Raw genomic sequence first — 13,707 nt, forward strand, 5'->3', positions numbered from 1 at the left:
ACTTTTTTTCTGCCTCTGTTCCCCACATCAAAATTATATTTTAAATCTCAGAGATACAAACATATAAGGGCTTCTGGGTGGCTTAGTCGGTTACGCATCTACTTGCTGCTCAAGTCAGGATCTCAGGGTCCTGGAATCCAGCCCCTTGTCTTAGGGCTCCCTGCTTAGCTGGGAGTCTGCCTCTCCCTCTTCTGCCCCTTCCCCTGCTTGTGCTTGCTCTCACTCTCTCTTAAATAAATAAATAACATCTTAAAAAAATACAAACATATATAAATATATAAAATCCCTGGCCCACATTTTATTTTTTTGACTATGTTATATATAACTTCATTTTTCCCCTGAAGATAAAATGTTGCTGGAGAAAAGTCTGATAATATAACATTAGTTACTCTTTAAGTTAAATGTTACTTATGTCTAAGTGCCCAAATATTTTTTCTTTTTTCTTTCTTTCTTTCTTTTTTTTTTTTAAGATCTCTTAATTTTACTTGGTGTTGGTTGTGCTCCGCTGATCTCAGGTATACTGTATGATTTTTCATCAGGATCATTCTTTTGAATTAAATTTCTTAGTATTTGTCCCCACCCCCACTCCCACCTTGCTTTGATTTGTTGTCCCGCTCAGAACTCTCCTAATCCATATGTTGGATCTTCTTTGCCATCTATAACATTTGTTGTATTCTCTTGAGTGTCTTTTTTCACGTGCTTTTGGCTAACATGTTTGTTTGTTTTTCCTTCCCTCCTTGGTTTCTCTTCGTATCATTTGTTGTGCTTATGCTCTGATATACCTCCTAGATTAGTTTCTATTTCTAATATGATATTTCTTTTATTTCTGATTCTTTGAGTACTATCTCCTGTTTATTTCTAATTTTTTCTAATTCTGATTAATTTATTCTCTCCTATATTGTGTACTTTGTTTTAAATGTTCTTTAGCTCATTTTGAAATAGTTATGTTGCAGTTTTGAAAAATTTTTGAGCATGACTTTTTTGGCAAGCTTTCTTTGTCAATAGCAGAAGTTGGCAAACTTCCTGTAAGGTGCAAGAGAGTAAATATTTTATACTTTGCAGGCCGTATGTTTTCTGTCACAAACACTTAAGACTGCCACTGTAGCATGAAAACAGTCTTAGGCATATGCAAATAAGTGAGTGTGACTGTGTTCCAAGAAAACTTTATTCATAAAGATGGGAAGAGGGCTAGGTTTGGCCTGTAGACTGTAATTTGCCAATCCCTTATCTGTAGAGCTATTATCCTTTTTATTTCTTCCAATAGCTTTGTTGTCAGGTGAAACCTTTCATGGGATTTGACCATGATAGTTTTCTGTTGATCATTTTTATGTGAATTTAGTTTTCCTGAACTTTAAATAGTTAAAAGTTCAGATTGGCTCTCTAACTTCAAAGAGACCTTTATTTTTTTGTTTTTATGTAGTATGTAAAAATACATGATGGCTTGTGATCTTAGATTGCCTGGGTCTGTTTACCTTTTGGCTGGATTTTCTCTTTATCTCTGTTATTTCTGTTCTGCTCAAATCTGATTCCACTTCCAATAGTTTTTCCTAGTATTGGGTTATATGTTGGGAAGAAGCCTGGCATGTCAGTTTTTTGTTTATTTGTTTTAATATTTTATTTTTTAAAAGATTTTTTAAAAATTTATTTGACAGAGACATAGAAAGGGAACACAAGTGGTGGGAGTGGGAGAGAGAAACAGGGTTCCCACTGAGCAGGGAGCCCTGCGTGGGGCTCCATCCCAGGACCCTGGGATCATGACCCCAGCCAAAGGCAGATGCTCAATGATTGAGCCACCCAGGCGCCCCTGGCATGTCAGTTTTAAGGGTTCATAGGATCTGTATTTCTCCAGCTACCTTAGATTTTGACATCAGCCTATTATGAACAGAGATTTTGTATAACTTGCAAGCAAACATATTAGTCATCCAGTTTTATGGACATTTTCAAGACATAAGAATCTTGAGTCAGACACAGAGAACTTTATTACCCATGGTACAGCAAATAGTATGAACATCAGCATATTTTTGTACACTCTTCTTGTCCCCAAGTCCCATGGAGATGAATGATTGGAACCAGATAGATACTTGCTTGTACAGAGGGTAGCAGTATAGAAGAAGCCAAAGAAACCCAAATCCTTTATAGTGGACAGTAGCGTGCCTTCTCTTGGTTTTTAGAAGGAGACATTATCCCTTTTATACTGGAGAGAAAGCATGCCTACTTCTTGCCATGGAGAGGAAACGATATTTATCTTGCAGGACTCTAAACAAACTTGTATTTTGCTCCAGAGGGAAACACTACTCCCCTTTCCAGGATAATTTCTATACAGATATTCTTCAAATGATATTCTAGAACAAAAGACTATTTCTTGGTAATAAGACTCGGAGATCTGTGAGAGCTCAAGGGGAAATCTCCCAACAGGGTCCCTTTTACTCACTGTGGGAATGCACAGAAATCTTCTAGTTCTATTGGATGTTCTTAAATTGATCCACTGTGCTTTCTAGTGACTATCTGTTGACAATTTTGGGGTTTTCTTAATGTTTTGGGATTATCAAGTTGGTCATTTGTTCCACAACTTTCCTTTGTTTTGTCCTATTAGATACCATAGACATTCAAGCTGTGTGGTTTTTGGTATTTAGAAATTTGGAGAGATATCTTGCTATCTAGATTTGTTGTAAATGTTGTGCTTTTGGTTTTGATACCTAGTTTTCTATTTAGCCTAAACCCATGCTGGCATCACTGCAGTTCATCTTCTCAAAATAATCCTGTCTTTTAAAGAAAGTGTGACTAGCCTGATTTTACTTTCTCTAAAGTACTCATTTCCAACATCAACTTTACTATGCTGTAATATGATTATACTCGAAGATCCTACTGAGCTTCTTAGTGATAGTTGCCTCTCTTTCCCTCCCCACACTACGTGGTACTGAGCTGTTCTGTTACTTTAAGTGGAAGGTCCAATTCTTTTTTCTTTTTTTCTCTAAGATTATATATTTTCCTTTCTTGGTATTGTGTATCCCATCTAATGACAATTCCTCTCACCCTATTTTAAAAATATGGTCCGGGGGCTAGTAGATTAGATAAATAAATTTGCTTAAAATGTACGTAGAGAATGCAAGGCAAAAATAATTATGTACTAACATTGGGCATAATCCTGGAAGATTCTATTGAACTTGTAATAATTTTTGGCATTATATAGGCAGACTATAGAAATTTAAGCTATATTTAAAATAAAACATTAATTAAACACTTGATTAATCCAGTTAAATATTTTACTCAGTATAGCTCCTCCTTTCTCAAGGAGTATAATATTTTACATTAGGGGGCAAAGAATACATTAGGAGTGACAGTGACAATATAGCTGTTATCTCCAGATTCATTTTGTCCTTTGAGTTCACAGCATTGGAGGCTTAGTATTTTATAACAAGTGGTTATAAAGTCTGCTCATTAGTGTGGAAAATTCCAAATTTATCTGGCTTTTACTTAATGTTTTGCAATCAAGCAATAGCTTGTGGGCCTTTACTCATACCCAGCATCAAGATCATATAATTTCTACAAGTCATAATAAAGGTGAACAATAGACAATAGAGAGAAAAAATATTTCCCTTGGGTGACCCTGTTCAATAAATGAATACAAAACAAAACAAGTGCATGAAGGTTTCTGACAGAGCTTAATATTCAGGGGGGAGGAGAAGAATTTTTCTTAAAGTACATGTATATCCTCCAAGATCTCTACTTAAGCAAGAAGACTGATATAGACCCTTACCCACAACCCCAGCTGACCGTAAGTCCCCAAGTGTCGTTCTCCCCAAGAATGTACTGTTTGGGAGGAAAAGAGAAGTTATTTGTGATAATTAGAATGCTGCACAAACCAGTCCAGAAAACAGCATAAACTTTGTGGTGACTTTTACACTGTGAGAACACTGAATGAAGAAAATCTCTGTGAGCTTGAGTTAGGGGGTGATGGGAGCAGAGTTGGGTCCCAACAGATGAGTCACATTTGGGAAGATGGAAGAAGGAGTGGACGGCTTCTCCACAGGTGGTAATAGTGGACCATGGAAGAGAGCTTCTCATCCATCTGTGAGGCAACTTTGATGTCCTATCAATTGGATTAAACACTTATATAAACACTGTTGGTTCAGTAAAATAGCTAATTAAAGGGCATTTCTATAGTCATTGATTTGTATAAACTGTTCTATCTGTTATAGATTCTCTATACCTCCTCCACTGGTGCTTGCAATCAACTATAAAGTGCAAAAAATTATAAAATATTACAAGAAAATGTAGGCCTAATATTGATTGAAAACATCAAATATAAATCACCTAGAGATAAATAAGAAAGTTAAAATTTGGACTATGCTTTCTAAAATTTTATGAATACATAGAATATAGCTAATGGCAGGAGCAACATGTAGGATCTAACCAATAGGAATTACAGTTTTTCTAGTCTTCATGTGAGAGCATGAGTAAAAATCTAAAAGGCTTAATATACTCTCCTATCTCTAACCACTTCAGAATGCATTCTCCTGGCTTTTTTTTCTCTTTTTCTCCTTCTGCTTCTCTTTAATCTCTTTCTCCTCTTTCTCTGATTTGAATGAAATTATGACTTTAGTAAATATTAGATGTATAAGATAGTTATTCTCCCAAAATGATATTGGTGGATGAGAGATAGGAGAATATAAGAGTGTAAGAAGTCATCTATACTGGTAGCAAACAACCCATCTAGGCTAATAGGTTAAACAGTGTTCAGTAATGAGAGATGTATCTTAATGTGCCTCATTTCAATAGAGGTCACATCCCAAGATGTCCTGAAACTATATTTGTATAATCTAAACAGATGACTCCGTGTGGTAAAAGGACTAGCTGTGAATCCAAGGACTTGGCCTCAATATTTTTTTTTTTTTTTTTTAAGATGGTAGAAGAATACTTCTGAGTGTTAGAGAGTCAATTAGTGGAAAAAATACCAGGGGCCCTTTAATGTCAGTGGATGTTCTGGAGCTGGTTCACCTCTATCCTAGACTATCTCTTGTTTCCAAAAGGAGAGTTCATGGGGAGTCTGAATCTAGTACTAATTCCTTAAGAATAAATTGATCATGGCAAAATCTTTACAAAAGATGGAAATTCTCCCTTCCTTTCCCTCCAGAAATTATTCAAGATTTCACAGTAGCATTTTCTTTCTCAACTCATGAAAGATTTCCCTGAATGAGCAATGTGCTTTGTGCTGTTGTGGGAATTACATGAGGGAAAAAAATCAGTTGACTATTATGAAATCTGAGTGTAAGAGACATCTCAGTAATAATGTATTTTCCAAGGACAAAAATAAAGAGGTGTTTTAAATCATTAGAATATTTAGTCTTAGTCATGAAAACGAGAAATACCAAGTTCAGGGAAATTTATTCATCAAAGGCCAACTTACTACCTGAAAAGAGAAAATGTTTATGTCTGTGTTTCTAAATACTCTTCCACATCTGACAACCTTTCTGTCATTTGCAGACAGAATCTGATTTGGAAAACCTTACTTTATTTCTAAAGAAATGTGAAAATCAGACAAAAAAAATGACTACTAAATCAGCCAAAAAAGGTCTTTTTAAATTTTTTTTTACTATACAAACATAACTAATTCATTAAATAATTACTCTTAAAAAAATCAAACACAGAACCCTCGTCAAGCATCTAGTGGGTAAAAACAAGGACAACAGGTAAATTTCACACATTCTCCAGTTGTTTGCTGTTGATGCAGCTACATATATGGAGCGAAAACATTACACAGAAAAATCATATGCATTGTTTTCCTGCCTTAATACCATTATATATATATATATCTTAGAAGAGCTGTTTGGTTAAAGAAGATGGGAGGTGTGTTACTATAACAACTAAGCAGACTCTATAGCCCCGGGTCTCTGTGTGAGTGAGCAGTTTGTCAATATCTTCAGGTCTCCAGTGAGCAACAAGAATGGCTCTCAGGATAGTGCAACTCTGTCTGCTTCCACCAGAGATCATAATTGGGCTATGAATTTTTACAACAGGAAAGTCTTCCTGTCCTGGAGACTCACAAAAAGTTTAGTTAAATTAATGCCACGAGAATGTCTGAACAGTATGAGTAGTGTACCCAGTTATCACTTAACTATGCAGTGCCTTTCCTTCTTTTTCTTCTTTTTTTATTTGTTCTTTTTAAAATAATTTTTTGAGATAGTTTACTAGTTAGAGCTTCTAAAATACAGTTTGTTTCTGAGGATTGCTCAACATACTGGTTTTCTGCCCAATAACATGATGTGTACTTTGGGAAATTCAAGAAGCCGGTTGAGGTGAGTAGAGGTGATTGATCAATCGAAAGCAAATGATAGCAGAAGATGTGAACTAAAGTTATTTCTTGATCTGTGAAAAGCTAATTGGACACATTTCAGGCCAGGTCTCTGAAGGCACAGCTCATGAACTCTGTCTTCCTGATGCTGTGCTCATTAAGGACACTCAATAGAGGACTGGCTAATGCTAAGGAAATCCCCATCAAGGTGGCCTTTATATGACACTGCAGAATTACCTCTGGAGGAGAGAGGGAAAGGTAAGGAGAGACTCCAGGGCACTAGCTGCTTACACAGTTCTATTTACCTTATCTGATTTATCTGAAACTGGAGGATTTATCTCTTAAAGGCTACCCTGCTCTCAGACTCTCAAGGGGCTTTTCTCTTTCTCTAATATATCAGAGTTTAGCTAGGCCTTGTTACTGATGGTTGTTAAAGTAAATTTGGGATTTGGGGGTCCTGGGTCTTCTATTTGATATGGAAGACTGAATACAGCATGCATGACTTAAATATTTCTGGAACATCCTGTTTGCCACTTATGCTTAAACATTTTCATGATTATCTTGAATAAATTTAATTATTATCTAACTTTTATCAGCAGTCCTCAGTTATTCATGTCAATAATTCTAGGTAAAATGAAATGTACTGAATTGGCATTTCTCTTTAAAAGAATCAAATATCAGTGAAAGACATTGTAGATGTTCACAGTATTTTGTGCAAGAAAATTTTTGAGGGACTTTGGAAATTCCTGTAGTATGTTGAGGATCCCACACAGTGGGTTATATCTGCATGGGAACCTGAAACTAGGATTTGAGTCAAGGAAAAATTTCAGAAGGAAGTGATAAAGTCTAAATCCTGGAAATCCTAGAAATCTTCCTGAATATGTTGCAAAGGTAAGAAATTTATAACCTAAAATAGAGGGAATTCTGGGCAATCTCTCTAGGTCTTTTGCAGTTATGAGAAACTCCATTCCATAAAAACTAGGAAAACCTCTTTTCCCATTGTATCAGTATTTTAAGTTTAATGGTTGTCCATGACTTAGTTTATCAAACATATGAGGAATGGTTGTCCATGAGTTAGTTCATCAAACATATGAGGAAAAGTACTCAAAAAATATTCTGTTAATTTTTACAACATTCTTTAAATCTTTAATTTTCAGAAATAATCACTGTAGGGAGATACTCAAGTTTCTGAATTTTAAAAGTATTATCAAGGAAAGAATTGTTACTATGGATTTATGTATAACTAGAGAGTGTGGGGGAAGTTTGGTGGATATTAATTCTGTCACTTCATGAAGAATCCTTATCTATTGAATTTTTGTATTTTTCTAAGCACCTGACTCCCACTAAAATCTGAACATGTGTAAGTAATTTATTATTTCAGATGATAGTCTTTTGATTCACAAAATTAAGATTTAATTATAGAATTTTAGAGAAGAAAAGGATCTTCTTGGTCATCTAATCTAAAATGTTTAGTTTTACCTCATAAGGAAGCAGAGGCGGAGCTAAGTGACTTCATTCTTGCCCATACCTCCATGAGGTGATGGAGCTAAGGCAGGAGCCCATTCTGCTGACATGTAGGCTGGCACATGTCCTCTTGTCCACACAGCACTAGGGTTATATCTACTCAAATAGATTATTTTGCAGATGTTTGATTACAAATTTTTTTTTTTTTAAATAACAACTTATCAGAAGTTATAGACAGCTGAGCTGCAGACATTCTCTCTTGGAATGTAAGGTATTCCTTATTTTTTCTTCTTGGACATTAGCATTTTTCTTCAATAAGAAATGAAGTAGAAAATCCTACATTGTAATTCCAGTGCACCACATTTCAAAAAATAGTGTTTAAGTTGTAAGTTACATGTGGTTAAGTTTTAATTAATGTCCTTAACTTAGACCCCAACAGATATAAAATAATGCTTTCAGCTCAGACAAAATAACCCATGCAAAAAGATGGACTCAAATCAAAGACACTTTCCTTTAAAAAAAGATACATATATACATTATACATGAAATGTATACAACTTACATCTTTGTAACCACAAAGTGGAGTTTAAAAAGAATACTGAGAAAGCATGTGAGTTGGACAGTTGACTTCAGTCAAATAGGCTGAGAATAATTCCCTCATCTATGCATGTCCTATGTCAACAGAAATCTCTGCACATAAACTTTCAAGTCAAATCAGTTGTCCAAAATGGAAACACATTCAAAGGATCATTCAAAGGATGAATGTACTAAAATGATAAACAGAAGAGCAAAATACAAGGACAGAAGCATTTTTGGAATAATGTAGACCCCTTTCTCCCTGGGAGGGGGGGGAATGGGGAATATAGAGATTTCCATGTTTACCAGATAAAGTACTCAGTAGCTATTATGCCCATGTTTCATTTTTTAAAAGATTTATTTATTTTATTGGGGGAGAGGCACAAGCACCCAGTGGGCCAGACAGCAGTGGGGGTTGGGGAAAGAGGGGCAGTAGGAGAAAGAGAATCTGAAGCAGACTTCCCACTGAGCCTGGATGGACTAGGGCTTGATCTCTGGACCCTGAGATCTTGACTTAAGCTGAAATCAAGAGTCCCACACTTAAGGACTGAACCACCCAGGCACACCCTCCCGCCATGTTTCATTTTGAAAATTTGCTTTATATTTTTACAAATAGTGAAGTTATTCCTCTCAACTTACTTCTGTTAGACCAACACACTGTTAGAAGTCACTCAATATCACTGGACCTCTTATTTTTGAAAAAATAAGCTTTCATCACCTAAATCATACCTTCCTGAAGAAAAAACTCATATTTTTATTTTCTAATCTAATCAAATCTAGAGATCACTGGTTTTGTTGTTGTTTTTTTTTAAATCTATTTTAAAGGAACTGTTGTCACAATATTTAGGAAAAATGTGAGGATTCACTAATAGGCAGGAGCACAATTCCTAATATCCTAAGATAGCCTGTCTCTAGGAAGTGCATAGTTCATGGACTGAGTAATTCAGACAAGGGTGGGGGAGCCAGGCTTAGCCAATAAAAGCATACTCCAAGCTACTGGCCACCATATGCTCAGTCCCTTGCCACTGGAACATAGTCACAATGCTGGGGCTGAGTGTAGGAACATCTGGATATTTAACTCCCTCCAACCTTTTCTCTGGTAAGCAATCTCCAAACACCTGTGCCTGAGACTGGGGACTGCTTGTTTGCCCATCTGCTTTGGGTAGGCCCTTTCTAGCAACAGGGAAAAGTAGTAATGTTTCTAGATGAAACCGGTGGACTTTGTGTTATACCTACTCACAGGAATTCACCTTCCCAAGAGTTAAATTGACTCTTTGATTCCTATCCCCCAGTACCCACAGTATCAGGTACACTCCTTGTAGGCAGGGAGTTTAAGTTTGTCTAGGTATTTTAATCTCTTTTCCTTACAATCCCTCCAAACAGTGTGTTTGACACATGGTAGGTGCTCAGAAAACTTTGAAGGGGAGAGGTTTGTGTTAAGCCAAGGGAAGGTTGGAGAAGGAATTTAAAATTTGAAGACTTTTATCTGAGTGTTCTAGAAAAAAAGGGGGGGGGGAGGTAGTAGAATATCATTAGTTATTATTGTTTGTAATCTACCTTTCAGAATTACACTAGCAGCTGGCGGGGGCGGGGGGGGGGGGGGCGGGATCCAGGCTGGAGGCTAAAGGATAAGGCTGTCCATTGCCACAAATCGAGAAACACAGAGCCTCGGGCCATAACCTGGAACCACCACTTGGGTCCTGGCAAGTGTTGGCAACCCCAGTGGGGCTGTGGGCCCTTAGACCCCAGCTAACCCCGGTCTTCTCCGAGCGCTGGAGCATGCCCAGTGGCAGCGATAGAGCCACCGAGGGCCTTGCACCGGCGCGCTCCGCTTCTCCGGGTTTTAGCAGGAGCTCGCGGGGGGCGGGGGTTGGGGGGTGAGGGGGCCAGCAGAGCCCAGCAGCCTTGGCCGCGCGTGTGAGGAGCTCGCGACGCGCAGGGCTCTCTCCCGCGTTGCGGTTGCTTGGGAGATGCTGGAGCGCGGCGCCCGGCTGCTCCACCTGGCGCACTGAGCTCGGCGCGGGGAGCCCCCGGGGGCGGGCGGGGGGCGCCGACTGCGGTAGAATGCTAGCCGGGCTCCTCCGGCGCTGTGAGACGTCGCTCGAGCGCGGTCAGGTGCCTCTCTCTGCTCCACTAACTTGCCACTTGGTCGTGTTAGATCTCCGAGGCTCTCTACGCTTTGGGGTGGTGGGGGGCGGGGGGAGTGGGGAGTTCGAGGGTCTGCGGTAGCCGAAGGAGGGATCTTGCAAGGGGGAGCCTGCTTGGTGCCTCTCTTCTTCTCCTCCCTGTCGCTCCCCTCCCCCCACCCCGTCGCTGCCGCTTTCCCTTCTGCCAATTCGGAGAGCGTCGGGCTCCTGTGACATGCGATCGCTGCCAAGTGACAGTCCCCGAGTCTGAAGTGCCCGCGAGGAAGTGAGCGCCAACGCGGGCCGCCGGCGATGACAGCCATGAAGCAGGAGCAGCAGCCCACCCCGGGGGCCAGGGCAAGCCAGGCGCAGCCGGCGGACCAGGTGAGAGTTGGCAGCTGCGGCCAGGCCCTCCCGGGAAGGGTGGCTCCAGTCTTTGCTTCCCACGCCTCCCTCTCCCCACCCTCCCCTCCGCCCCAGTTCCAGGCTCTCCTCCGCTGATCCAAGGACTCCGCAGGAAGTTAGAGCATCCGAGCGCGCTCTGGGGCCGGGCGAGAGGATGCGCACGGTGGAGAGCCGCGGGGAAGGGGGGAGAGAGGTAAAGGCTGGGGTTGCCCCGGGAGCCCTGGCGGGCGGGCCACCGAGGAAGGGAGAGGCGGCCAGGGCCACAGAGTTGGGGCCTCTTGGCTGAAATTAACGCATGTTGGAGGAAATACTGCGCTCCTGGAGGCGTCCACTTGCAGGGTTAGAGCCGGTCTAAACGCAGCTGAAACGAGCGAGCGCTGGCCAAAGCTACCCCACTAAGGAAAATGACCTTTAGGCCGGCAGAGTTTTTCCTTTCTTTTTTCTTTTGAGGAGACTGGGACGGGGCGAGGTGGGGGGCGCTAAAAGAGGGAATGAGGTGTACCCTGCGTCTGTGGTCTGCTGAGTCGAGCGGAGCTTGGGAGTAAAAAGGCATTATTATGGGAAGCTGGCAAGGTACTGGCTTTAGTGATTTGTTGGGGCCAGATGTGTTGTGTCTGCAGAGATGGGGTGCCCTGTACTGGCTGAGGGTTATTTCTGTACCTTTTCCGTCTTTCCGCACCGGCCATCCCCTTTTTTGTTTTGCTGTTTCGAGATTTGTAGCATAACCATACCGTGGATCTTCATCTCGTCTCTGTCCCTGGATTGGGGGTGACTCGGGAGTTCGGTGTTGCTTTTTCCCAAAGTTGTAGGGGTCGGGAGCGCTGAAGTGCCCTGGCATAGAGAAGGGGGGCTGTGAGGAGGAGGCTGCAGGTGTTGTCATGTTTTCATCAGTCAGGGACTCTGAGCCGAGAGGGCAACAGTTAGGTCAGTGGATAACTACGGAGGCACCCGAGTACCCTTGGCCCCCGGAGTGCACTGTTGAAGGCCGCCCAGTGCGATTCGGTCAGAGACTCTCCTAGCTCTTTGCTAGAAGTGGGGTGAAGGTTCCGGTAGCAGCTCCGCTTTTCACATAGTCTAAGCACTGAGGAGCAAGTGAAGAGAAGCTGTCCAAATCGCCTGAGTGGTGATGAGGCGGAGGAGGACATGCCAGGGCTGCTGTTATTAATATTCTAGTCTTGGTCATCTCTCCTGGCTTGTGGTCTCTCTCTTCTCCTCTTCTCTTTGCTCCTCATTTCCCTCACATATGTTTCACACAGGTGGTGAGGATTGCTCAATGCCTTAAAGCTCCCTCTCCATTTACTGGAGTGGATGTTGCAGTTTTTACAAAGCAGGTTGTTTTCTTCAACTAGTCGCTTTACTCCCTACCCAGAGATACATATGAAAATACTACAACATTTATGCGGTCTTATGTGTCCCTTTCCCTTGCATCTTTTTCCTCTGCTCCCTCCAACACACACCACAAGGTAGCAACTGGTTAGCAGATTATAAAAATAATTTTAGGAGAGGAGCATGGATTTAACATCCTCTTTCAAGCTGACAGCGCTTAAATTTCATTAACAAGCCGCCGAGCCTCTCTACTGCTCTTGGAATGCTGCTTCCAATAAGAATGATTAGTCAGGTGAGAGTCCCCACATGAAATCTTTGCTCACTACCCTGTGACACCAGCTGGTTACTTGAGGTGCTGCAAACTGCTCAGTACCAGTGGAGGTGGGGAGGCAGAAGCAGAGCAGAGCACACAGAAACTGAAAATACATATGTAAACAGTGGACAAGCCGCCTATGCACAGTAAAGCCTTTTGTCAGGACTAATCGGGTACTTAAAATTCATCTGAAGAGAGAGAGTCAAGCTTGAATCCTTTTTTCTTGTGAGCTTGCATTTTGGTTTATGGCCACTTCAGATATTCAGGGAGTGGCCATTTGCAGAACTCTTGTTTTAATTGAGTTTTTAAAGTGACTTTCTGAACATTTACATGATTTTAAAATGTCAATGGTATGCATATTATGCTAAAATTAAAATGAAAGAGATTGATTTTGCTAGGGGAAGGAAAGCAGAGTGAAATATGCGTGGCAGCATCCCATTGAAGATTTTCCAAGCACTCCTAGAAAATACCTTTTATTTAGCATGTTCTTTGTCTGAAGCTTGACCTATGAAATGATGACCAGATAATGTGGATGATTGCTGTGATTGCTTAAACTACTTGTTCTAAGAGTACTAAGTTTTGATTAACAGAATTATGTATTGTGGTCTGATGCTGTGATTGTCATACAACTCTCATGTGGTACTTGTTATAATACCCCCCAAATAGACATGAATGATATTTCTGCTTGCTATATTTCTTAAAAAAAAAAAAAAAAAAGATTCACAACTTTAAATAAAAATATAGCTTTATGAAGTCCTACTTGATAGTTAAATAGGGGGCATAGTCCAGCTAATCACTTAACTGTGTATTGATTTTGAGTGATTTAAGCTTTACAAATGTTGCCAAAAAAGTCTTTGGCTTTTCATAGTAGAATTTTTTATGAAATCTCAAAAACACCTTGTCCTGAGGCCATCAGCACCTATTTCCACCTACAGCACAGTGGAAGACTGTGGTCTTTCCTTTGGGTGAGATGGTTATGGATCCTGTGGTTTGGTTGTTGTTAGGTTCCTTTAGCGAGCTTGACCCCTCTATTTCTTTCATCTGTGACTGTCCTCTGGGATTTGGTGCCAGGACGAGTCACTTCTTACCCAGAGAGAATCGGCAATGGGAATAGCAGGGACTGTGTACTTTTATTAACATTCTGAATCATTGGAAATATTTTTTTATCATTTTAGTAGTCTTTCTTTCAAAGCTTCAATGATTAA

At 40.5% G+C, this 13,707-nt stretch overlaps 1 protein-coding gene across 5 annotated transcripts in view; it reads left to right on the forward strand.

Moving 5' to 3' along the window:
• DPP10 (dipeptidyl peptidase like 10) overlaps positions 1–13,707 on the forward strand; it is a 1,393,698-nt gene that overhangs the window by 724,097 nt on the left and 655,894 nt on the right. Inside the window, exons 1-2 of one of the 5 annotated variants that reach the window (XM_047722549.1) lie at positions 9,370–9,431; positions 10,675–10,842. The exons of 1 other annotated variant lie outside the window; for it this stretch is intronic. In XM_047722549.1, the coding sequence (XP_047578505.1) occupies positions 10,771–10,842 (72 nt within the window). In that variant the 5' untranslated portion in view covers positions 9,370–9,431; positions 10,675–10,770. Of the gene's footprint in view, positions 1–9,368; positions 9,432–10,250; positions 10,843–11,003; positions 11,057–13,707 lie in introns of those variants that run through there. 3 more of the 5 variants (XM_047722553.1, XM_047722548.1, XM_047722551.1) reach the window with 3 other exon arrangements.

This window comes from Lutra lutra, chromosome 3 (genome assembly GCF_902655055.1).
Source record: "Lutra lutra chromosome 3, mLutLut1.2, whole genome shotgun sequence".
NCBI classification, from domain to species: domain Eukaryota; kingdom Metazoa; phylum Chordata; class Mammalia; order Carnivora; family Mustelidae; genus Lutra; species Lutra lutra.